This window comes from Astyanax mexicanus, chromosome 1 (genome assembly GCF_023375975.1).
Source record: "Astyanax mexicanus isolate ESR-SI-001 chromosome 1, AstMex3_surface, whole genome shotgun sequence".
Taxonomy (NCBI): domain Eukaryota; kingdom Metazoa; phylum Chordata; class Actinopteri; order Characiformes; family Acestrorhamphidae; genus Astyanax; species Astyanax mexicanus.
Window position 1 is genome coordinate 93975640 of NC_064408.1, and position 27467 is coordinate 94003106.

At 38.4% G+C, this 27467-nt stretch overlaps 1 protein-coding gene across 2 annotated transcripts in view; it reads left to right on the plus strand.

The window, feature by feature from the left end:
- Positions 1 to 10227: 10227 nt before the first annotated feature.
- The window catches only part of prex2 (phosphatidylinositol-3,4,5-trisphosphate-dependent Rac exchange factor 2), a 224903-nt gene continuing 207663 nt past the window's right edge, over positions 10228 to 27467 (plus strand). The window contains exon 1 of one of the 2 annotated variants that reach the window (XM_049485814.1): positions 10228 to 10712. In XM_049485814.1, the coding sequence (XP_049341771.1) occupies positions 10584 to 10712 (129 nt within the window). In that variant the 5' untranslated portion in view covers positions 10228 to 10583. The remainder of the gene's footprint in view (positions 10713 to 27467) is intronic. The other variant, XM_022685605.2, reaches the window with a different exon arrangement.

Sequence of the window (27467 nt, forward strand, 5' to 3'; positions counted from 1 at the left end):
TAATTATTATCACTGCTCCTCAGCCCAATCTCTGGGGGACTGGATAGCTCAGGCTGGTACCCATTGCCATTGGAAGTGTTTCCTAGAAATGTCTAGATATGTTTAGGCCAAAAACTGGTTTAATAGTGTACAGGAAAGTATGTGACACTAACTAAAAACACATCACAGAATTCAATGACGCATCTCCTCACTCTGTCAGTGAGACAGTGGTTTGTCTCACTGACGAGAATAAATGCTACATCACATCTGCTTTGCGATTGGCGATAGGCGTTTCATTGTAATTCATATCCAGTGTTAGCGCTCGTCTGCAGATGTGATAAGGCTCGCAGCAGGAGGACAATCTGCTCTGGTGTTTTCTCTTGATGTGTGTGCATGCATCCGCAGACAGATGTTCATAGAGATGTTCATTCAAATCACAGTTATCCTGGTGTAAATATATGCATGCACATTTGTTTGTGTTTTGTTTGTTTGTTAGTTTGCAAAATGCTTTTTTACAAAGGCTACTGTAGATCTTTACAGTGGCAGCTGAGATCCTACAGTGATGTATTATTCAGATTCAGCAGCCTGCTGTAGAATGGTGCATTCTGGGAGCTTAGAATAAAAATATTTAATTTGTGTTAACATTTTGTGGCTGTCTCTGTGTGCTTTTTTGGGGGGCGGTTTTCTCCTTTTTTTAAACATATATAATCCAACAGACTAAGGAGCTGCCACTATGATCGGAAGATCCCGGTCATGCAGCTTGTCATCAGCTACCAGAGTCCTGAGAGAGCACAATTGGCCATGCTCTCTCTGAGTGGGTAGATGGCACTCTTTTCCCACATCACTCCAAAGGGTGATGTCGATCAGCACAAGACATCTGTGAGCTGATGTATCGGAACCAAGTCACTGCGTTTTCCTTTGAGTGCACTGTGATGCTACTCGGCAATGCTGCCTCAGCAGCAGTTTGAAAAGAGGCGGTGGCTGACTTCACATGTATCGGAGGGGGCATGTACTAGTTTTCACCCTCCTGATGTTGAGGCGGCATCGCTAGTGATAAAGGGAGTCCTAATAAAGGGGTTGAGTAATTTCCGTGTAAATTGGGGAGAAAGTGGGATTACATTTTTTAATCAATTAAAATAAAATTAAAACTTATACAAACAGTAATGTTGCAGTTAACATTGGACATAGCATGTCCATACTGATGAATTTAAAAAGCTGTAAAAACAATGAAATTCTTCAGTGGGTAACATTTATTGTGCCTTTTGGTTCATCTGGTTGGAAATCACTGTAAAACAGTAAAACAATATAATTCACTTCTTTACTATTTGAATCTTTCTTTTTTGGGCGTTAAAGAGCACAGTTTTACTCACAAATCACAGTGACAGCTAGCTAGGCTAACGTACTGCAATCTTTACATATATTGTAAAGATTAAGAACTCCAAAGTAAACAATGAGAAAATCAATTTCCTGTAAAACATATTGTGGTGACCGCCTCTAGAGAAGTCCTGTAGGTATGTGTGTGTGGAGAGCATGGGGAGAAAGGGCAGCAGGGCACAGTGTCTTCCCAATCCCAGCATGCACTGTTGCTCTTTCTCTTCTGGCTAAACTGTAAAGGATTTGCTTTTTCACAGTTCAAAATTAAAAAGTGTGTTAGCCACAAAATATTTATGTTACGTTGTGCCTGTTGTGCAGGTTTGGATGTATGTGAAGTTATTGTACTAATCTAATATAGACTGAATTTCTGGCCATTTTGGCTTTACTTACAGTATACTTTCAAGTGCAGTAAGAATGTGATAAACCCAATAAAGAGCTTTTTTTTAAAAGACCATGCTTGTTGGTAAGGAACTTTGCTTTCACATTCCACAATATAATTAAGTATAGCCAAATTGTTGGATATTTTTAACAAGGTAATTAGACTGCATACATAAATTGTAAATAGAATAAAGTCGTATTATTTAATGGTAACATTATTTTGTTTACTTTTACCAAACAAGAATCTACGGATAGGTATCTATGCATTTTACATAGATGTTCTAGTAACAGTGTCACATTCTCATCCTGTTCAGTGATTCTCCTGTCTGTCTCTGTGTGTGTTTCCTTCCCTCCTGTTTGTTTATTTGCTTTTCTCATCCGTGACTGTGTGTTCCTTCCCCACATGCTCCCCTGCACGTGTCCTTGTGTGTTCCTCTTGTGTCTCCACCTTAGTGTTTTCACGTCTTCATTTGTTGTTCCGCCCCATTGTTACCTGTCCACAGGTGTTTCCTGTTTTCTATGTTCTTCTGTGTGTGTATATTAGGGGTGTCAACTTTAAAGCATTAATGCGTGCTGTTAATTTGAAATCAGTAACGCGTTACAATTTTTTTTTTTTTACGCAAGTTAATTAAGGCACCAAGTTTGACCGCTACTTCTGCTGTAATCTGCCCCACCCCTGCCCAACATACTGATTCATTTTCTGGCTGAACGATTGAATGACTCGCTCTTACGGTGTCCAGCAGTAACACTCTGGTTTAGACTTCCAGCTCCTACCCGGTCAGAGAGAATTTTCCATCTCTCTCTCTCTCTCTCTCTCTCTCTCTCTCTCTCTCTCTCTCTTTTCCGTGCACACGCACTCACTCACATGCACACACACAGACCTGCGCTTTCCCTGCTCCTCATTCCTGAGATTTTTATTCTCATCAAATTAAGTTTGAATTCAGAAATTCTTCAATACCAAGCTGAGACATTTGCAATTCAATTTATCATGCATTCTTTATTCCAGCACCCTACGTTGATTTTATCTCCCCTCAAACATGCAAGTATATACAATAATTTTAATTGACACCACTAATATACAGTAATTGCATTTTACATTTCTTACATTCATTATTTTTTTTACATTTAAATATTCACTAGACAAATTTACGTCTGAAGAAAAACAAATGTGATTGATCACAGTTAACCACAGAATTTTGTTGTGATTAATTGGATGTGTGTGATTAATGGAAATGTGTATTTGAACAAACATACCTGCATAACAGCTGTATGCTATCTGACACACGATCACATTATGAAAGGCTGAATTTTATTATGCTCTCTATGATTTTCTTTAATACTGGATCACTTTCATTGTAAATAATGGCCTTACTCCAAACTACGCTTTCATGTATAAATCAAGTGCCAAGAGCATCAACACAAAAATGGATTTACACTGTGGGCCATGTGGGTGTAAAAGTTTGCAATGGCTACATTTTGGCGTTTAGAAGTAAAAACATCTCAAAAGATGACATAATATGAAGCTATTCCACAAGATAGCAGATTTACCTCTGGTCCAAATGGGTTAAGATATCTGTGATACGCTTTGGTTAAAATGCCCCAAGGATCCAGAACCACAACAGCTGTAGCAACTCAGACTTTAAAGCAGGATGCGAGAGCAAGTTGGTTCTAATTGAAGCCATAGAAAAGTCAAACAAAGAGACAAATACTAAGACAATAAAACAAAACAACAAAGGAAAAGCAAGGACTAAAACAAACAGAAGTAAACCAACAAACAATGAAACTAATAAACATAAACCATAACAAACCAGTAACAGAGAGAACAAACAAAGCACAACTGTGGGTCAAAAAACCATGACCAATAACAAAGAAAAACATTTGGTACATACAGTACTGTAAAAAATGTTGGCCCAATTCATGATTTCTTTTTTTTTTGCGCGCCACAATGTTTTAGATCATCAAACAAAACACCCGAAAGGTAAAGGAGTAGGGCTTAAGTAGTCGGAACAAGCAGTGAACTAGGATTGGGCCACTATTTATTCACATTTATCCAGCAGACAGTTCATCATATGTAGTGCATCAAAGTTTTTTTAAAAGCTGATTGGGTGCCATGTTGTTTTATTTTTAGTGTCCTTCAAACTGCCTGAGGCCACTAGTTTCCCATCTTTACCTTTATTCAGTGAAGACGTTTCTGCACCTCAACACCTCCCCAGCTCTTTCCTTTAGGGAAAGTCTCTGTTCTAGCTCCACTTATCAAAGGAAAGGGTTTAGGCTTTAGATGCACTACATTATCCTCATGGCATGGTTCAAACTTGCGAAAAGTACTTTTGAAAATGTATGAACATTTCTAGACAAAGTTTAAACTAGCATCAACACACAAAAAATCATAAACATATTATATTTCCCAATGTTTAAAACATTATAATTTTCATTTATATATATACACATTAGGGGTGTCATGATTCTCTAAATTATTTCCGATTTTAGGGTCACGATTCGATTTGATTCTTGATTTTCTTTTTCTTTTTACAGCAGAGAGGCCTATGCCAGTTTTAGAATAGTCAGTCATTGATTTGATTCATCAAATTTACAATATCTTATTTCAAAAGGTGGGCTTGATATAAGTGATGCAAAGTGATACAAGTGATCTGTAATACACCACATTAGGCACTAATGGTCAAATTTAAATAATTTAACTAAGATATACATAATGTCATCTGGTGGCTTTGTTTGGTAGCAGCAGTGTGCACTATTAAAACAGCAATGTGCAACATAACATAAATAATAAAAAAAATACAGGAACAGTGATGTACAATATAATAGAACAAATAGAGCCTTAACAAACTGAACTCTATTCTACTACAACAGTTAAACATGAAAAATCAGACTCGGTCCCTGAGAATGACAAGTTTGTTTCTGTAACAGAGACATATCAGTAACTTTATCTGAGAGAAAGATGATCCTTAAGGTTCCAAAACTATTAACATACATAGGCTAGACAAAACAACTGTTATTTTTATATTTTCAAGTTTTTCTTTAAGAAGATGAGAATGTCCACATTCTCTGGAGAAAGAGCTGCTCTTTGAGCAGTTACAATGTCCGCGGCATCGGCTACAGTGTGCTGCGCCATTTGTTTGGACACACCTGCTTATTTAGTGTATTTATTTTATGTTTTTCCCATACATTGTAAATGAATACTGAAGTCATCCACACTATGAAGAAACACAAGCAATTATGTAGGGAACTCCTCAACTTCCTTTCCTGAGGCAGTTGTGATGAGAGCCAGTTTTATCATAATGTTATAGATAGATGTTATAGATGTTATCTTTGTTTTTTTACTTAGTTGGATATGAATTAGAACATTACTTAAATAGAGCTATTTACAGTCTACCAACTCTACCTCTTCACAATTTCACAACTAATGCTCTCAAACACATTAAGAGACAAGAAATTCAAGTAATGTAACTCTTTACAAGTTCAGCACAGCTGTTAACTGAAAGCCATTCCAGGTGACTCTACCTCATAAAGCTCACTGGGAAAATCCAGCCAAGATGTGTAAAGGTAAACAAGATGTTCTACTTTAAAGAATCTAAAATATTAATCATATTCTGGTTTGTTAACACATTTTGTTTACTAAAAATTTATAGAAAGTTACATAGTGCAGTTAGCAGCATCTAGGCCAGTCTGGAGTAGCGATGATGGAGGCTCCATTCTGGAGGGAAATGGAAGAGAACTTTTTAGGAGCATGTGCAGTAAGTATTCCTAGAAATGTGATTGTCATCATTGAGACACAAAAATGTGAAAAGCAAATATGAAAAGCAGATTTTGCACCTGAGAGTGATTACTTATTTTACAGCTTTGGTTCTTGTACTTTGTTATCTGGCATGTCAATCACTGAGCTGTCTTCTGTTCTGGGCGTAAGACTGCCTTAATGATCATATGGGTTCTTTTCTGATTGCATGCTGTCGGAGTTGACTGAATTTGCATATAAATGGGCTTGAAATCAGATTCAGATTTGACTGAACAGTGTTTACATGTGTGAGGAGAAAGATAAAAACTGTTTGCTTGTCCCAATGAAGCTAAAGCCTTAGAGCCTCTCACAGACCTGTCAATTTCATTGTTTTGACATAGACTACAGCTCCTCCTAGTGGCCACAATCTGATTTTCATTTTAACTCTATTTGAGCTAACTTTAAAAGTGCTCATATGATAGTACCTGAACTATAAAGTCTGCAAAATAATTAAAATAATTAATACAAAAACTGTTACAATACAATAGAATCTATAATAAATACTAAAATATAAATAATTCAAAATTAAGACAATATTAAACATTAAAAATAATATTGAACATTTATGTCTTGCACATTATGAGGTATATTAGAATTTTAGGGTAAAGTGTGTAGTGCGTGGGACATATAAACTGTATTTTTTTTACTAAAGCTATAATGAGTTTTGTTTGTTTGTTTTTAACCTGAACAAACGTGGATGTATTTTTTATCATTTGTTTTGTGAATAAAGGTATATGGATACCTGGGCATTTATGGTTTCTTTTGAAATCAAAGGATTTTAAAATGTTTATCCTGTTTTTATCCTGTCTCTACTGTCGATGTAGACTTTCTACTAAATTTGAAAACCACTCCAAATGATGCAGAATGCAGCAGCACGTCTGGTCTTCAACCAGCCAAAACGGGCACATGTCACCCCGCTGCTCATTGAGCTCCACTGGCTACCAGTTGATGCTCGCATCAAATTCAAAACTCTTACAATCGCCTACAAGGTGATGACAGAACAGCTCCTTCCTACCTGCATTCACTCCTGAAGGCTTATGCTACCTCCCGGCCGCTGCGCTCCTCCAATGAACGTCGCCTCGCTTTACCAAACACTCACACAAAGCAATCCAGACTGTTCTCATACAGAGTTCCCCAATGGTGGAACAAACTACCTTCCACTACAAGATCAGGAGAATCTCTCACTATCTTTAATAAACTCCTGAAGACAGAGCTCTTCAAAGAGCACTTACTCTCCTAACACCTCTAACACACTAACTACTTCTAACCTCATTTCCTTCTTCCCCTCCTTCACTCCTCTATCCCATTATTTCCCTTTGACCTCCTTTAACCCCTATCTAAAAATGGGTTATCTTAATTCCTATTACTTTTGTACTTCATTATTGTAAGTTGCTTTGGACAAAAGCGTCTGCCAAATGTAATGTAATGTAATGTAATGTAAAAATTTTGGAACATTGCAGTGAGGATTTGATTGCGTTCAGTGACAAAAGCATTTGTGAGGTCAGAATGTTAGATGATCAATTTTTCACCAACTCCTAAATCCCAACTTATCCCAAAAATGTGGATGGAGTACCAGCATTCCAGCGAACACAGGTTTCATTAATGCTTTTTACATTATAGAAATATTTGATATATAATGTGCTACAAATAGGTATTTCTCAATAAACAGAGTCACCTACAGCTTTGATCAACCTTTATTTATAGTTTTATGCAGGTCTACATAGTTCTACTAGTACTGACACTGGTTTCTTTGATTGACAGTGAAATCTTTTTGTGCTAAGTGTTTGAAAATGTTCTTTAAAGAACTGTGTGCAATAAATGTAATAAGGTAGAACAATTTTATGTGGCAAATAGTGGGGAAAAAAGGTTGTCCCTCATTTCTTACCAATATTTGTTAACAGCATAATTATTTATTCTTTAATTTTTGTTAAAACAATTCACTTGTTCATCTCCCATGCACATATGTGTTTGTGTTGAGGTGAGTAACCAGTAGAGGGCAGTGTCTATTAAATAATTAGACTGAGGTTTCAGTACTCAATTCAGCACGTGCTGCTGTTCTCTCTGTTGGTCACTCAAGCTTATAAAATACATGTATCTATACTGAGAGTGCAGATTATACAATAACTCTTATTATATCTTATTATGTGTAAAATCATCGTGTGACATAAGCATTTGTGTATATGTGTGTGTGTTTTCATCAGTGTATATCCATGCAGAATGACTTTTTGAGTCATAACTCCAGCAGGTCAATGGCCTTGTTGTCCGCTGATCTAATGATCGAGCCCTTAATAGGCCAGAGACTGGCCTGCAGTAATGGCTGTTTGACTGTGCTGATATATTGGCTTATTTTCTTTTGGCAGGCCTTAAGAGGACAAATCCTGGAGTCGGTGCGGTCGAGTCAGTCGGCTGATGTCACTGTTCATCAGATCTGGGTTTCAATCTATACAGTCAGTTCTACAAACTCATGGGAAAGTAATCCAGGTCACTTTAATGACTTTTTTTTTACAGTGATTCAAAGTGCAAGTATGAATGCCACTGTGTAATCAAATTAGCCTGTACTGTTCACAATCATAAAGGCCTAATTACGTTTCATCACACAGTCTGAGAGGATTACCGCTTATGTCAAACATCATTATGGCCTGCTTGCGGTTCTGGCAGCCAGTAATTCGCTCCATTGAACCACATTGAGTGTACAGTTCGGACACAGTCGCTTACTTCAGAGTCCCCAAGTCTCTGTCCGTCTTACACAAGAAAAAGCCTGATATGACTCTGGAGACTGCTTATTGAAGGGGAACAGGGCAATGTTAGACACAGTGTGAGGTCTGTTAAAGTCGAATGAAAGGTTGTTTTACTTTTTGGTGTTATTGTCCTACAAAGTATAGCTTTATTCCCTGTTTTGATCACACTTATGTTCCTTTTAGTGACCAGCAAAGCAGAATTTCCCAGTGGGAAACTTTCAGAGCATAGCAGTGGGAGGTTTGCCACAAATTTTTAAAGGACCCATATAATGAGAAACTGAATGCCTCTTAAACTTTTTATATATGGTGACTGTTACAACATTGTTAAAGATTCACATTCTCTACAGTTTAGCCTTTCAAACGAATAACCAAATTATTGTGTTTAAATTCTGTTTTGTTATGTTTTTTTCATCTTAATTTTTTTTACCTCAAACTACACACAAACTATAATTTACTTTAGTTAGTCTAATATTTTGTTATTTATAAAGACACTTAAAATAAAATAATTTATGATAGTAAAGAAAATAATTGATTTCTCCCAAAAAGGAGAAATGCTCGACATATATGGTTATTTGTTGAAAGAGCTCAGTTAATTTATGGAAACTCACAATAGACTGGCTGTGTCCTAATTGCATATTACACACTTATACACTAAATAATAATAATAATCTTAACAGTGCAGGATTTGTAGGTTAGTACACAAAATATTAATGTACTATTTATTAATTTTGTACTAACATGAAGTAATGGAACATTGCTCAGTCACACATGTCCCTGCAAAAACGGTTTGTTGTTGTTTTGGGAGGTGGGTGTAAATGTTCTCTTCACACTAGTGGTCTAGAATGACGTCTGTATATACTTAGAGCTTTTTCAGAGCCCACTACTACATGGCCTAATTATAAAAATGCTTTGTAGAAATGGGGTTGCTTTACATGGAAATAATTGAAGAACTCGTGACATAAAAACATGAATAACAAAAAAATACAGATCTGTTGACAGTTCACTCTTCTTTGCTTTATCTCACTCTACAATGTTTTACCTCACTCTAAGTTACCCTGCCACAGTCTACCTTACTCTACCTTGCTCTGCTGTGCTCTACCTCACTCAGCTGTGCTCTACCTCACACTAATTCGCCCTGCCACAGTCTACCTCACTCTACATCACTGTACTTTACTGTACTGTGCTCTGCCTCACTCTAATTCGCTCTACATCACTCTACCTTGCTCTACTGTGCTCTACCTCACTCTTCTTTACTCTACTTTGCTGTTACTGTGCTCTACCTCATTCTACCATGCTGTACCTCACTGTAATGCCCTCTACCTCACTCTGCTGTGCTCTACCTCACTCTACCATGCTCTACCTCCCTCTTTCTCATTCTACTTCACGCTACCTCCCTGTGACATCCTCTACCTCACTTCCTCGCTCTGCCTCTTCCGTGTTCTGCGTTCAGTTTAATTACGTAATGTGTGCAAAGTGTTTAGCGTAAAGCGCTCCTGCTGTTGCTGCATGCAGGTATTGAAGTTTGAATTTGTTGTGATTTAGATTGCTATTACAGCTCTTTTAGTGTGCTTTTTGTGAAAACTGATATCGTGAAAACCCAAAAATTGCATTGTCAAATAATTAGTCAAAAAAGAGCTTATTTTTACTTTAAAAAATAAATCAAAACAAAAAGTGAATGGGATTGTCTGAGGAGTGAACATTTTAACATTTAACAGTTTTTGTAATGTTTAATACTCAAATAATAATAATAATCAAACTCAAAGTCTTCAAAATAAAGATGGGGGATTTAATTTAGCATGTTAAGTAAAGTACTTGGGCAGTGAGGAATATGAGGAGTGTATTGTGTTGATGTTTGTTTGGGTGAGTGTGTGCAGGAGTGCTGTGTGTGTGTGAGAGTGTGGGAAAGTGCTGGACTGTGCTCCCTCCCATTGGCAGAAGTGTTCCCCCTCAACTCCTCTGTGGTGGGCTGGATGTGGAGGGAGGATGGAGGGCTGGAGGGAGTCACATGGACCAAAACTTTCTGACTGATGTCCACAAGACACTGTTGCTCGGGTTTTGCCCGTCTTACGTCCTGCTGCTGACCTTGGAGCTCGCAGTCAGTTAGCTAGTTCTCTAACTAGTTAACCTGGTTAGTTTGCTGGTCTGGAGTTTATCTGTAGTTAGAGCTGTGTGTTTATGGTGTTGCGTGTTGGAGAAGTTCAGCGTGTTTTCAGCATGTTTATAACTTTAAACTCAGCACGGACGGTTTAAAGCTGTGGTTTTCGAGCACGGGAAGGATTCGCGGGACTGACTGGACGCTTTTACAGGCTGTAAGAGGAGTTATAATGACGGAGGAGGGTAAAGGAGAGCAGCGGGCTGAGAGCACGGAGAAGCAGCTGCGGCTGCGCGGCTGCGTGCTGGGGGAGCTGCTGAAGACTGAGCGGGACTATGTGAACACACTGGAGTTTCTCTCGGTATGTCATATATATATACACACGCTGTCTGTACACTAATACACACACTGTACACTCTTACACACTCTGACAGACTGGGGCATTCAGCTACATTTACTGTATTATATAAGCTCTTTAATGAATGGGTCAGTCCAGTAAAGCTACTGCTAGTGTCTGAACTCCAGCATCCATCCATCAGCATTCATACAATCAACAAGTGCACTAGAAGTAGCCTGACTTGAGTTTCAAGGTCAGATTTAAATATGCTACACTACTGTATACAGTACCAGTCAAACGTTTGGACAATCTTCTCATTAAATATGTTTTCTTCCTTTTTTCATTATAAATTTATTTTTAAATAAATTAAAAAAGCTATACAGGAACAGATGGGAAAATTATGTTGTAAACAAAAAGTGTTGAACAAACCAGAATATGTTTTATAATTTAGATTTTTCTAAGTAGCCACATATTTTAGTCTTTATAACTCAGTGTCTTCATGAGGGAGAGTGACCTGGAATAGTTTTCTCAGTGTTCTGAAGGAGTTCCTGAAGGTGCTGAACACTAGTTGCTGCTTTTTTCCTTCACGCTGAGATTCAGCTCTTCCCAAATCAACATCTCAGTTGATCAGATCTAGATCAGGGGATTGTGGAGGCCAAACACTTGTTTGTTACGTAATTCTATATGTGTTTCTAATTGGCATTAATTGTTTACATGCCTTCAATATCAATCTTAAATGTAGAAAACAAATTAAAGAAAGAAATAAAGAAAAACATTGCGTGAGAAGGTGTGTTCAAACTTTTAACTGGTACCGTCCAGAGGTGTAGATACCTTGTTCGTATTTATTTTTCTTAAAACTAGACTATTTACAAGGAATTTTCCCCAGTGTTTGTTCCAATTCAGCCCTAACTATTCTGTGAAGCCTTTACACAAGATTTTGGAAGATTGCTGTAAGGATTGTTTTGCATTCAACCACATTCAGCAGCATTAGTGAGGCAAGGTACTGGATGATTTGTACTGGATCTTAAATGGCACTTCAACTCATCCCAAAGATTTTGTGTAAACCCTTCATTAGCACAGCTAGCTAACAGTGCCTGGGCAGGACCCCAGCATCCATCTATCATCATTACAAATTGCAAACGTACACTAGAAGAAGACGTCTATTTTGATTTCCAGGTAACAGTTAGACATACTAGCCTACATGTGACCAAAAACCTTCTTATTTAATATATATTCTAAAAACTGGGCTTCTAAGAGGATGTTTCACCTCCTGTTGCTGCAATAATTTACAGTCTTGGGATGGCTTTACACTTCATTTTAAAACATTGATGTGAGAATTTTATTGCAGTGAACTTTAAGAAGATTTCTATGGTTAGGTACTAATATGGTTTGGTTTGGATCTTAAATATAACTCTCACTCATCCCAAAGGAATTGGCATGCCAACACTCCAAGTCCAGTTAGTTATTTAAGCTATTTTAAATTAGGGTGTACTCACACTAGGCAATCCGAACCGTGCCCGGGCACGGTTACCTCCCAAAGCACGGTTCGTTTGGCTAGTGTGATCGCTCCGAACCGTGCCCGGGCACGGTACGCTGAACCGTGCCCGGGCCCGCTTGGAGAGGTACACGGGGCACGGATCAAGATGACGTCAGTGATGCGACGCTACTGTAAACGGAGGACGTGTTATACACAATTCTGCATATAATATTTTTGAAAAGGGTTCTAAAGAGCACCATAATGGTTAGTGTTACCCATAATAAATTAGGACTACTATCTACAAGTCCTAAACAACAAACACATTTTATTATTACTTGAGTTTTATGTTTCGCTCCTTTGGTCACTATTTATGTATATAGCAAGTACGTCTCTTACCTTACTGATGAACGTGAATTGTAGTCCGCGAGTAAAGCTGCAAATTTCTCCCTGGACGTCTGCTGCTTGTGTAAAAACCTTCTTACACATGCAGCACGATTAGCAGTAAATTGCTGTGTTGCACAATCAATGAATCTCTGGTTCAGTTGCGTATTTGCACGCCCAAAACGACTCCAGAGAAACAAAAACAACAGTACAATCCTGAACTCCATTGTTTTGCGCACGCATACTGTTCTTCAAAACAAAAGTCACCTGTTGATGACTAAAGCGTGCTCGGGCACGGATCGTTTAGTGCAGTGTGAGTGCAGGCCTGCGGGGGAGTGGGGAGGGGGCCGAACCGTGCTCCGGCACGATTCAACCAAACCGGGCCTACACCCTTAGATTCAATAACCAATTAGGAATGATGTCTGTAAAAATGGTATCAAAATAACAAGGTACAAGGTACCTTAAGACTTAAATTGTCTATGTAGTAAAAGCATTGTAAACTGTATGCTATCATAAGATTTAAAAAATATTTAATCCATTGCTTCATAATCCTGTGCAAATAAAATATGCACTAGTATCTTCAAACCTAGCTCCTTCATTGCCTCATCTGTGCTTCCTCTAAACCCTGATTTCCAGTGATTTCCGGATTTAGACAGGTTTCTTGCAGGGAAAGAAGAGCAGTTGGATTCCTGTTGAGAGTCTAATGCAAATACGCAGTGTGAAGGTGTAATTACCTCACATCAGATTCGGCAGCAGTGGTGTTCAATTTAAGACTGTGGATTTTTTTTGTGAGTGGCTGTAGTGAGTGAGAGGAAATTGGCTTCAGTCTCATGAACCTTTAATACATGTGTGCATATGCGTGGCTTTAAATAACTTTATATGTATGTTGTGTTGATGGTTTTACTTTTTGGTGATTTCTGTTTGGGGCAAAAAACATCACTGATAGCACAGCATCTTCATTAATCTCTGTGATCCTCTGTGAAGCGTGTCTTCTCCTACATTTCAAACTGTGACAGGACCCCTGGTGATCTATCTAACACATTTGGTGTGAAAAGACATCACTGGCACCTTTACTGTGAGCTATGGAGGTGCTTAGACCAACAAAACACTAAAACAGCTGTACAAACATCTGTCAAATTGGGTGTACTCCTGGTCTGCTAATGGAAAGAAGGTATGGCAGAGTTCACTGAACTGCATGTGTGTGGTTCTCTCAACTGAATTTGTAAGGAGCCTTTGGAAAATCATGGATTATCATAATTTCATTTTTGGTAAATGTCCATCTTGCAATTGTAGCAAATACCTGGGAGGAATAACATGATGTTTCTGAATTAAATAAATGATAACAAAAAGGACTATTCTGAATTACAGACAATCGGCTTGGCACAGGTTCTGCTTTACAGCTGTACAGTCATTACAGTCTATTGTATAGACCTCAGGCTGTAATCCTCTCCAGCGCTGGGTTGAATGGTGGAAGATTAATGGCATTATAGAATAAACAGAGACTCAAAGGCAGGAAGGAGAGGAAATTGTCTTAAAAATGCAACCATGCAGCCGTGTATCTGAGACAAAGGAGCTGTTTCCATGCCTCAGATAAGCAAATCAATTGTATATGGTGGTCATGTTATGCCAGGTATACACTGATCATCAGTGAATTGGAGCTGCTTCGAGGAATGAAAACGAAAACCAAGAAGCAATTATATTTTGCTCAGACTGTTAGTGAAAGCAAAAACCTTCTTATATGTTACTGTTCCAGAAAAGTTTGCTTCATCACTAGAAGATGCAGAAAAGATACAGGGCCCTATTTTAGCAGCGCTGTCAACTGTGCATCACGCAGATGGATTTAGTGCATGCTGTGTGTCTTTGGTATCGTGAGGACACAAAAAGTTCACCTTGTGAGGCTCAAAATGCACATGAGGCATGTACTAAATCTCTTAATTAATCATATGTGTGTTGGGTGTAATATAAATAAACCAATCAGCATTTCACTTCTCATTTGTTTTAAGAGCCAGGTGCGCTCTGACTTTGCCGTGTTAGTATCTTAACATCACAGCACTTTGCGCAGCTCAGCAAAGGAACTGACACATTCACGCTGTGAATTTATGTGTAGGTAGCAGGTAATTTACGGGAAGAGCAATGTCATTTTATTTTATATTCTGTTTTATTGTTAATGTAAGATTTGGATTAGCGTCCTGCAGTTTGTCTGTGTGTGTGTAAAAGCAGAGCTGTATGCGCTTTGATTTTGTTACTTGCCAAAGGTGCACTTGCGTAGCTAAAATAGGAATGGAAGTTGACCATTGACTGTTGTCAATTTTTAAATCATTCAGCGGCGCACCTGTGTTTTCCAGCACCTAGATAGAAACACGCCAGAAATTGACTTGAACACACCTCACTTTCATACTACCACACCCATCAGTGTAGATTTATTCCTAAACTCTGATGCTTTTTTAATGGCATGGGTGCAAGAAGAGAAAATAGACTGTTGACGGTGTGTAGGATAGCAAAGAGTATTGCAACATGCTTTGCGTCGGGTTTACGAGAGGGCCCTCAGTCTAACACTGCAGTTACATGGCAGGTTAACGTTTGAACAGTATTTTATTTTATGTATTTAGCTGAGGCTCTTGTCCAGAGCGACCTAGATGGGTATTTCTATTACAGAGGCAATGTAGTGTATTCGGAGTCTTACCCAAGGACTCTTATTGGTGTAGCACAGCACTTAGTCAACCAGACTGGGATTTGAACCCTAGTCTCCTACACAATGTGGTAGCTCACTGGCAGAGAGAGGTGTTATCCGCTGTGCCACACAAACTATGTAATATCTGATGTTTGCTGATATTTGCACGCAAGTATTTATTTTAGGGATGTTAATTATTTAAATTATTTTAACACTACATACATTTCAGCCAAATTCAGCCAAAACAGCTTTAGGTTTTAGAAAAAAACACTAAAACATTAAGAACCTAAATTGATCCCTGTGGAACATTTAATTGTACCACAACTAAAGCTTTCTTTTGTGAACTGCATGGATATTATGTTCGTGAATCACCTTGTTTCCCTTTCTGTGGTGTTACCTGTTGTTAGCTCTTATAATTTCTCAGGTATTATTTTAGTCGGAATCATTAGTTAGTTGGAATCCACCTTTTTTGGATATGGTGTATTATAGTTTTTACAATTTATCTGACCAAAAATAAATGTCCAGTTATCTGTTAGATCATGAAAACAATCTCCAGGAATCATGACACTATATTTTTGTCCAGCTCTAAATGCTGGTGCCATGTATGTGCTGGAAGCACAGCAGGATTCAGGCTTGTTCTCGAGCTGCTTTCCAAGTATTTTGCAAAACTGCTTGTACACCCCCTCCCACCCCTCCATTATTTTCCCACCCAGTTAGCTTCCTAAGCACTATGGGAACCTTTTGCAGTAGAGCAGGGCTAAGGGCACTGTGGTGTGTGTCATTAAGGAGGTTATTTCCCACACCATGTGTAAATGTGTGTGTACATGTGTGTTTGTGTGTGTGTGTGCATGTATGTGTGTGACCACATTCCTCTGTTGGAGCCTGTGCCACAGATGGTTCCAATGTAGGTACAGAGGATTGTTTTTGCTCTGACGAAACTGCCGCTTTTCCTAGAAACATGTCATCTGGTCCCATCCAGAGTTATATTATCAGCCTTCAGAGAGAGCCTGGCTTTATTTTAAGAAACGGGCCCCCTGAGTGATGAAATATTTATACATTAGAGCACCACCCTGGGCAATGCTTGCATTTTATTTAGAATGTTCCCTTGCCTTTTTTTTTGGTTTTATAGAAAAGCAATATTTTTTCAAAGCAGCTTTCCTTATTTGCCTAGACTGAGTGCTTTATAATTTGCTATTTCAGCTCTAAATGTTTTAGCACAGCGTCTTCCTCCACCACTTACAAAGTTAACAATTTTAAATTTGATTTAGCAGCTCTGACTAACACATCAAGGTGGGTTTTTGGTGGTTTCTAGACCGCTAGCTACATGTCTTGCTGCTTCTATTGATGATTAAAGCCCTGCGTTATGCACTCCTACGCACAGTGGAGAGACCTGGGGAAGAACGTCTTTCTTCTGAAAAACGTCACTCATGGCACTGAGGATCAAAGTCTCTTCTGGCTTCATTGGAGGTCTAGGCCTGATCACTCTCATTTGATCACGTCAGCAGTCACACCCTCGCAAATGTAATGAGTTTTGACAGAGTTTGTGAACACTGAAACAACAGGGGAGTGTGAAACTGCAAAATGAATGTGCCATTTGAGCTGTATTAAATATTTGAATTAAACATGCTATAAATATTTAGACGGTAGAAAATCTTATGTAATTTAAAGCATTTTGTCACAGGTTTGCTGCTTTTAGTAAGGCCTTATTTTGAATATTAGAACACTGCAATGAGGATTTGATTATTGATGTATTTATAATCAAATGATGAATAAACTAAAGTATAACTGATGTCAGGTGCTGATGTTGGATGATTGGTTCTAACACTTCAGTTCATCCCAAAGGTATCGAATGGAGCTCTATCAATGTAATTAATTTCATTGCTCCACAGCTCAATGCTGGGTGAATTAATCCCTTAGCCCACACTTGGCACTTAGCATGGTGATCTCCAGATCAACAGACATTTGGACAAGCAGTGTATCATACATCTCAATTATAATCTTGGTGAAAAATGAAAAAAAAGGTTCTTAGGCTAACATAGAAAGCCCTAGAATTAAGAACTGAATTTACTCCCACATAATGGTAGTTCAACTGACTCATTATGAGGTTAGAAATTTACACCCGACGGCCAGTCAGCAGTCTGGAGGCTTGGGGCCGTAACGAAGCCATTGGCGCTTGCCTTGTTGAAAACAATGGCTGAGTGCAGGGCTGTGTTTTGTTGCCTGGAGGAGGCAGGGAATCTGTGCCATGCTGAACACAGGGCAATCTGTATGCCCTAGCTTTGGGTGGAGGGCTTCTGTGCCAGACAATATGGCTCCCTGGTGGGACAGGCTGAGAGATATTGCCAGCAGGGGTTCTGAAGCTGGAGCCTGGGCTTGGTGCCTTCACTTGTAAGCCATATTTCCTGGTGGAGGAATTCCTGAGAGGTTAAAAAGTACAGCGAACAATGGTGGACGCGTATGCTGACTCGAACCAGACCATTGCTTGATGTTTGTTGATGGCATGCACAATGCCTGGAGAGTTGACCTAACTGTGCTACACCCCCCCTTGGAATGTTTGGCATAGTTCTTTTACAGATCCAATTAGCATGAAGTCTTGCTTATTAATATTCACCTTCCAGCCAAGCCATAACTATAAATGCAGTGACATGCAAACAGTAAATAACATTGATTTGACTTGAAAAGAAAGAATCACTCATTTAACAACATTTAACCTATGCATTAATGGACACACATACTAGAAAACAATGAGCACACATTCCCAAAGTGGTGGATGGCCCTTCAAACTGTGCCTGGGGAGTAGTAGGTGGTTAGGTGCCTTGCTTAAGGGTACTTTAGTTGCATCCTGTGGGTTCAGCAGATCGAACTGATGACCTTCTCTTCACATGGCCTCACAACTAACCTTTAGGCCATGGCTGCCCCACAATGGTTATGTTACACCTCAGCCCATGTCTGTCCTGTGTTTTTCCCTCTTTTGGTTTTCTGTGCTCCTGCCCTGTTTTCCTGTCTTGTGTTTCCAGCCATGTGCTTTTTTGAGCACATGGCATTGTTTTGTTATTGTTCTGTCTCCGCCCTAGCCCCGCCCTAGCCCTGCCCAAGCCATTAGTGTTGTCACCTTGTGTCTCATTTGTAACTCCGCCCCCTCATTACTTCCACAGGTGTCCCTAGTGTGTGCCTGTGTATAAATACCTCATGTGATCCATTGTTCTCTGTCGCGCTTTTTGTTTGACCGTGTCCTGTTAATCTTTCCAGATCGTGTTTTAATGTTTTGTTTAGCCTCAGACCTGTTGTGTTTTTTGTCTTCAGTTTTCCAGGTTTGCTTTATGTAGTTAGTTTCTTTGTTATTTTGGCCTGTTTGTTTCAGTCTTTTAGTTTATCTTCTGGTGTATAGTGTTTGTTTCAGTAACCTTTTTCTTTATAGTTCTTCCTTAGTGTTTTGTTAGTTTATTTTGTAAATATGGAGAATAAACCTGACTTGCGCTTACATCCTGCCTCCTCCATGTTACAGGTTACAGTATGGGGCAATCAGGTTACTATGACTCCTGTCAACCATATACATATTAGGCTACAGGTTAACTGTCAGTTCTTGTAGTTGATATGTTAGAAGCAGAAAAAATTTATAAACATAAGAATCTGAGCGATTTTATCTATTTTATCTATCTGTGGACTGGGTTAGGGTGGTGTGGGTGTTCTGCATACAAGTATACACTGGTCAGTACCTACCAAAAAAGGACCAAAGGGTCTTGGGTGCCCAAGACTTAATGAATCTTTTAATGCAGCTTAGAGGACTAAAAGTATCCTTTGCTGTTAAAGTATCGGAGTGGCAGACACTACAAGACATCTTTTGAGGTTTTATAGTTCAGTGGTCAGAACCTTAGTAAGATTTAGCAGCATGATAGGACCTATATACTAATAGGTTTTAATGTTATGGCAGGTCAGCTTACAGGCTAACATAGCTCAGGCTATGACTGAGCTCACAAAATCTGTGTAATTTAAAAAATGCCCTCAACTTCTCTTATAGGTGGAAATACCAGGAAACCTTGCAATACAATATTATCACAATAGTTTGCCTACGATAATGATTTTATCAGAAATACTATAATTTTGCAATACAATATATTAAACATATATTATATAATATAATATTAGACAGTAAAAGTAAATGCCATACTGCCATAAATTAGAACAGTTTTGCTGCTGTTAAAATGTAGAAGTAGAACACAACTATGCTACTATAAAATATTTTCAAACTTGGTAAAATAAGCTTACAGAAATAAAACAGTTAATTTATTCATTAAACTAGAAGAATATCACATATCAATTATATTGGATGCCATATACAGATAACAAACCCAAAATGTCAACAATGTGATATATTGTGGTATCAATATTTTATCCCACCCCTAAATCAAAATGATCCAAAACACACATTCCATAGACTTTCTTAGAGAGTTTGCTCAGAGTTAAGGAACAGATCTCCCTGTAAAGGTTGCACAATTGTGTCCCAGTCAACGATGAGCCAAGAACAGTCGCTGGCTCTGGTCCTGAGACAGAGGAAGCGTCCTTAAGGACTGTCTCTGAGGACTCAGATTAGAATGGCTTATGCAACTGCTCATTACAGGTCCTGATAGTGGGAGCTTTTTAGATAGTTATGTTTATCTTAGATAGCTGCAAGCCAGAAAAGTGACAGCTTCCCTTCAGAAAGGACTCGGAGGGAAATGAACATAGACAATTTAAAGTGTGGATAGAGTTGATGTTCTTTGCTTCGTTTTTGTACATTGTACTCCAGGGAACAGCGTGTCTCGACCGCTGAGCTTGATACATTTGTTTAGAGCATCTGACATTTAATTGTCCAACAAATTCCATGATGAGCACATGTGAGACAAATTTGGTACAGAGAGTTCGAGGGGATTCCTTTCATGTCCTAGTTTCAGTAGGAAAACAGAACCGCTGCTTGGCCTAATATGTTCCCCGGAGCCTCGGTGCTGTACTAAGTGGTCCCTCTGCAGCTTTTTCCTTTTGCAATGGTTTGTGGGTTAGAAGCATTGACCACCCAAAGTCGTGTTTTTAAACCTTGACAATAAAACTTGTAAAGAAAAAGAATTGTGACAACATAAAAGCTTAGCGGAATTTATTTTCCTTTCGGGGATTCGCACTCCTTTATGTCTATGTTCGCTATTTTATATGATCCCCAGTGAGTCATCTTCCTTTTCAGAGGAAATCATTTCTCATACAAGCAGATTAATCACTGCTGTGCTCTATGATCTATAAACAATATTGTAAAACAAAATAACAGGGATGCATCTTCTGAAGCGGTGCTGGAGATCAGGGCCTGTATTCTGGAATTAAAGCATTAAATGAAGCCTTAATGTTGGATGATATGTTACCTGTATACAGTGATATTGATATTGATGTGATGCATAACCATACAGTGCTGTGAAAAAGGTTTGTCACATATTTCAGATCATTCTGATCGCTAGTTTAAATTTAGATAATGAAAATCAGAGTAAACATACGAGGCGGATTTCTAATACATTATTTTAAATTATGAGATTGAATGTATCAATTCATTATTATTTACAACATTCTTAAGCATTTATAATTTAGTAATGTTTGATAATTTCGTAACTAGTGCCAAGTAGTAGTTATCTGAGACGTTACTTAACCATTTAACAATGTTTATTACAGTTAATAGTACTTATTATTATATGTTATGCGTGACCCTTATATACAGCATGTACAAGTGGCTTATATCTAGTCTCTTACATTATAAAAGACAGAATTGTTACTTTCGTGGCAGTATGAACAGTAAAAACTCCCTTTCTTTTTATATACACGTTTATCCCGCTTTTTTCCCCCTAATTTAGCTATGCCAATTATCCCACCCACACAACTGCTCAGCTGTATACCCCTATCACTAGTGATGCCCTAACACCAGGAGGGTAAAAACACACGGACATGCCTCCTCTCATACATGTGAAGTCAGCCACTGCCTCTTTTTGAACTGCCGAGAAGCATCACAGCGCAAATGGAGGAAAGCGCATTAACTTGGTTCTGAAACATCAGCTCAGAGACGCCATCTACTTACCCAGAGAGAGCAAGACCAGTTTTGCTCTCACGGGGCTCTGGCAGCTGATGGCGAGCTGCATGAATGGGATTCGAACCAGCAATCTCCTCAACATTGTGTCAGTTCCTTAGCCCACTGGACCACTTGGAGCTTTATGAATGGGCCACTTTCATATGTTGTACTGAAATCTGATATGTATCCAGTATGAACCAGCATGACCTCTGTCTTAACAGCCAGATTGGAATTCCGGTCATGACATTTACTACATTCCTATTCAATTTCATCATAATTGTGACATAATTCTGCTTGCGTGGGAATAGGCAACTTATGGAAACTTCGTCAGAGTGCCTGTTTCTATGGATGCACTTAGTGGTTTTCATTAGCAGGACGAGCACAAGACTGCAGACAGTATAAACAAAGAAGCATAGCATCCTCTAACAGGAAAAAACATAGGAACAGTTCTTCAACATCAGGGTCACTTCAAGGATAGTTTGAAAAAAGAAAAGGTTTAAGGAGCTTGCTCATGCAGACTCAGACTGCTTATCCAGTGTCGTTATATCAATACACTCTGATTTGTGCATCTTGGTTATTTTAACAGCAGTGTTCTCTGAGTTATTAAAGACAAAAATTTACCACGGTCACTCTTACCTGTTTGCTGGATGCTGGATTGAGTAAAGTTTTTTTTTTTTTTTTGACAGTTTTTAAAGACAGTGAACAGCTGTGTGTTGGGTTAATGTGCAGAGTGGAGTGTTGTAGTTTTACACACGCTGATCATTTTAATATAGTGATCTTTTCAGATAGATGTCTAATTAGGGACACATTGAGAAGACAATATGAACAACCAGCCAAATAATCAGATTTGGGCCATTTTCACATGTTGTGTTAATGTAGCCAAAGCAAACACCCAGCTATAGTTGTATTATTAGATTATGTAACATCCTGGATACAGTCAAGTATTGTTTAAAATATTGTGATAGGTGTATTGATAGATTGTTACATCATAATAACTCCACTTAACTTGATAAAGTAACTAATAACAATGTTATTTTGTTACAGTGTAGGGGTGTTTTCACACCTGGAACTCTGAACCAAAGTTTAAATTAAGGCCCATCTTTGCTGATATGTCCTGTAATTATTACCTTTTTAAGCTCAATCTCTCTATACACTGTAAAAAAAAAAACTGTAGTTTTTACAGGAAAACGCTGGCAGCTGTGGTTACCAGTTAAAATTACAGACGATAAGTAAATAACTCTACTGAAAAAAAATGTAAATTAATTTACAGTGATTGAAATCACTGCTAAATTACAAAAATCTGTCAAGTTTACACAAATTAAATGTTAATTTTGCCTAGCAGTGTTCTACATAAAAATACCCTTTCCTGTATTTTTTACCTCTAACAAATGTCTTGTATTTGTCTTATAGCTGTGTCTGACATTGGTTTGCTGTCAAATGGTTGTCTGACAATTGGTTTGCACCCTCTTTCCAACACCTGGAAAGGCAACTTGTTTTGGCAAATTCTGCCTTCCTGCATTAATCCTCCTCAAGTGCCAATGCAACACACAATGTTCCTTTTATTTATGTTTAAAAATAAGGGTTAATCTACAGTTATAATACAGAAATTACCAGTGTATTAATAAATTACAGAAATTATTGTTACAGTTTATGAAAGCACAGAAATTACCAGTGTAATCTACTGTGCCCGTACTGCTCCATGACACATTAGTGAAGGGTTTTTTTATTTCGGTATTAAACTGGTTCTTTTTTGCTTCTATTGTTTAATGAATGATCATAGCATTTATAAAGGATAAATTCAGCAAAAAAAGGACTTGGGTGTAGTGAAACATGATAACGAGTACAAACGTTTATCAAATAACCCACCTCCATTTTCTTCCCGCATTCTAAAATACAATGCTTTTAGCCGATGCTTACAACAGGCTTAAAATGCTAGTGATACTGGCATAGAATTGCCCATTTAAAGAAATCAAATCTATTTTTAAACCACGGAAATGGAGTTAGGGTTTTAATCAAAAGTTTGTAACCTTTCTTATGTTTTCCTATATTCTAAGTCCATTTCACAGTGGATTTGTCCTTTAACTTTTCATCATTTTTATAAACTCCAAACCTTCTACAAAAGTGATTTCACACTGCAAACTAAATTACCCATGGCTGCTATTTTGGTTCGGATCAAACCCAATAGGTCAAAAGGTCTGGGTCAAACAAAGCGAGTGTGAAAACACCCTAAATCTGTGTGCCCTCTTCTTCAATTTGTTTTCTGTTTATACCTATTTGTAGGTCAGACCTTGCCCCATCACATGTTGAGCATAGGGCACTGTGCTCTACTACTCTAACACTCAACTGGCCCACAGGAAGAAAGACACAGCTAACATCACCAAGAGAGTATGTGCTGTTTTAAGACAGCACATTTTTTGTAATGTGAAATGAATCATTTCGACTAAAACAACAATTTTCATTGTCCAGTTTTAATGCTCCACTGATCACATTGTTTCACCCTGTTCTTCAATGGCCAGAGCCTCATAAAAACCCCCATTAAGAATGGTGAATAAGTCCTGGATCTTAATACTGTGGGTATATACTGTTTAATACACAGGTCTCACAAGGTTGTGCCCCGCTGCTCATAATTTCAGTGCCCCAAAACATGCAGGGAAGCTGAAATGTGAGACCACAGACTTCCTGCCTGAAGGTTTCAGGGATCAGAGAAATGTCATTTACTGACATGCACTCTGGCTTATGTTTAAGCATCACAAAGCCCGGTGGCGTCAGACACGTCCTGATTAGACAGCAGAGTGTCCCTGAGGTGCGGTTTTGCAGCTAGTCTTTAAGTTTTCTCTCTACAATGATGGTGACTATTTTATATGCAGTCTGGAGCCGAGCTAAATGACCTTGTTAGAGATGACGCTACATAGGAAAGCGTCTTTAGTCCAGAGCTGCAGTTCATGAGTGTCTGGAATGCTGGCCCTGGTCATGCCCTCTGCTTTTATTGGCGTTTGTTTACTAGCATATCAGGCCAGGCCTGGATATTAGTGTTGTTCTATGACATGCATGACCACTACTGAGGCTGAATGAGACGCATATCCTCCGGACAGACAGACACAAACCCCGGCTCTCCCCCGCAGTGTCATGGCACCATGTCCTCGACCCCTTTCCTGCCTGTTAATCTCCAGCCTTCACCCTGGCTGCTCTGGAAAGCAGTGGTCTTTTCCAGTCAAACTTTGAACACACATGACTTTGCCTAAATGTCTTTATTGATGAAACAGTTTGAACAAGCAGATTTGAGTGGATTGCCACGGCTGTTCAGATGCTCTTTATAAGTGGGAAAAAACATGTCAGGTTATTACATAATCATATCCTGTGGAAAAGGTGCTCGTCTTGTTTTTCTCACATATGGAGACACTTAAGGAGTGAGGAATGCATTTTGTTTAATTATACATGGCACGTTTTTTCATTGGGTCACTCTAGTCTGGAGGACACTAGCACTCAAATACAGAAGATAAGCCTTAGAGATAAGATTCCTTGGAAGCACAAAGCTTTTTGAATCTTTATGCAAGTTTTGTACATGTTTTCAAATTTTCATAAAAATATTATTCATCATTGTCATCAATGTTTAAATTGAGTAACCACTCTGATCTCAGTAATTTAGACTTAGATTTGTTGTACCATGTGGTTCGCTTATATATATTATAAACATCCTGTAGTGAAATAATATTACTTCAGCTTCCCAGAGAAAAACAAATATGTAGGGTAGGGACACTTAAATGTATCTCTGAGTTAAAGGTCTATATTAGGGATAAACAAGCAATATAAAATGTGCATTTCAAAAAAGTAATAAACAAGGCTCATGAGCTAAGGTTAGTCCTCAAAAAGTAAAACTACATAATATGAACAAAAACTATTAGTATCTAGTGCAAATAAGCAGACCAGCTTTGTATTCAGAATAAGCACGTATTTTTCAGTCCACTCCTCCAGAAACAACAGGTTTTCACTGTCAAATTAGGTATAAACATTATGTGATGCGCACAATACTGAAAAGCTAAGACTAGAAAGCAAAAGAAATGGCTAGCTAGACAAAATACAGAAGTATAACAAACATAACAACGAATAAACAACTATACTAAGACTAGAAAACAAAACAACAAAAGGTAAGCTAGGCCTAACACTAACAAAAACAAAACTAAATCAAAGAGACTAAAGACTATCAAACAATATTAAACCAGTAACACTAACCAAACAAGAGCAGGGAAAACAAGAAACAACTGGAGATAAGAACGAGGGGGTGGATTAACAAACTACACATAGTTGGAAACACTGAAGACAGGGCGGGGCTAGGACAGAGACAAGACAGCAACAAAACACAGCCATGTGCTAAAGAGCACATTGGGAGGAAAACAGGCTGGGGAAGATGAGGAAACAAACAGGCAAGAAAACAAGAAACAGGAACAAAAAGGACCGAGAACAGAGGAAACAAGACAACGTGGGCTAAGGTGTAACAGCAAGTCTCTGTTGTTTTCTCTGTTTTTGATTGGACCATGGGAAACATGCAATGTATGCTATTGATGCTTTAAATACTTGGATCTCTATAATGTAACGTGAATGACAGAGATCTGACAGTTTTAAATCTTTTCTAATTAAACAGCACCCCTCCCCCTTTCAACTTTAACCCATACAGGCTTCTCCTCCTGCATAATGTTCCGTCCATTATTTCCCAATACTTTGTTGACGAGAAGTGGTGTTTTTCCACTTTGCTACATGGAGGATCGTTAAGATTCTAATCTCGCTAATACGCTGCATTGCCTTGCTTTTGCTTTTTCCATTCTCAGGCCTAAAGGAGCTCTTCGCTGGTCTAAAATGTTAATCAGCAGTGCCCTGCTGGCCGTCTCTCTGTCTTGTTCTCATTGCCTTTCTCTGGAAAAGGCTTAACTACCTCCCTGAGGTTCAGAGCAGGCAGACGGCCTATTCTAAACCTCTGCATTTCTGACACTACATGACAGCGTTTCCCTTTTCCTCAGACTTTAAGATTCTTCTCATAAAGCAGGACTTCTGGAGAGACCGCAGAGGTACAGAGCCTCATAGACAGTCAGGCCTTGTATCGCAGGTGTCCAAGCAAATTGGAAGCTGATTGTTCTGCAGAGAGAGCCACTAGCCCCTTTTGTTTGAGACTTGGCAGCTTTTGTGTGTCCCACCAAAGCCCATGGTTGATATGGGAGACGTTTCTGATGGCTCTGATGGTGCTCGAGGCGCCTGAGCTTGTGATGAGTTTTCATCATTCAGGTTTTAACTAGCTCTCAACTAAAGGCAGCGGGAACGTTTGAAGTGTATCCAGTTTTTTTTTTTTTTGTACAAAAACAAGATTTGCTTTGATACCTGACCTCATTCCTGTGGTGGAACACAGAAACATACAGGAGAGGCATTTCAGATCTTAAAAAAATGCTGATATTAATAGTCAGTTCATATTCCTATTATGGGACAAAGACAAATACATGATTATCTATCTGTAACTATGTCATTCAGATATACACAAAATGAGTTTAATTAAGGGTATAGCTACAGATGTACTGCATTATTATCAACATATATTTTATGCAATGGGAAAGGAGCAGAAGCAATGGAGAAATAACACAAATTAAGCTTGTGGTTAACAAACCACAAAGTGAAAAGGTGAAAATGTCTTAAGTATGTTTTGCAACACCATGCATTTATCATAGGTTGGATAGGTAATGCACCAGGGTTTCTTGTTGATTGTAATCCAATCTGAATATGCCTATCAGCCATTTTTACATTTTACCTTTTATCTTCTGTAAACAAGCCCTAAACAACCTCAGGTCAGAGTAATCTTGTGAAAAACACTTACTTATAACAGGCAGATGGAGCAGCTACACACAATCGGATGTGTGTGTCTCAATGTGGCTGCATTAAGGACTCTATATATTTAAATATTGCAAATATATACTTTATATATTTTTAAGTAGGAGTAGAATTACACAAGTAGAAGAGTGGAGAAAAATGACTTTTTACATCAACTGGACTTTTATGTTTATCTTTGGGTCAGTCCTGTGCACAGTTTTCTCAATTAGATTGAGTATGGAAGTGCATATATTGGTCACGTCAAAACACAATTAAACTATCTGAGCGAGAGTTTTGAAATGTTCTGCTACCATTTTCTGTTGCATT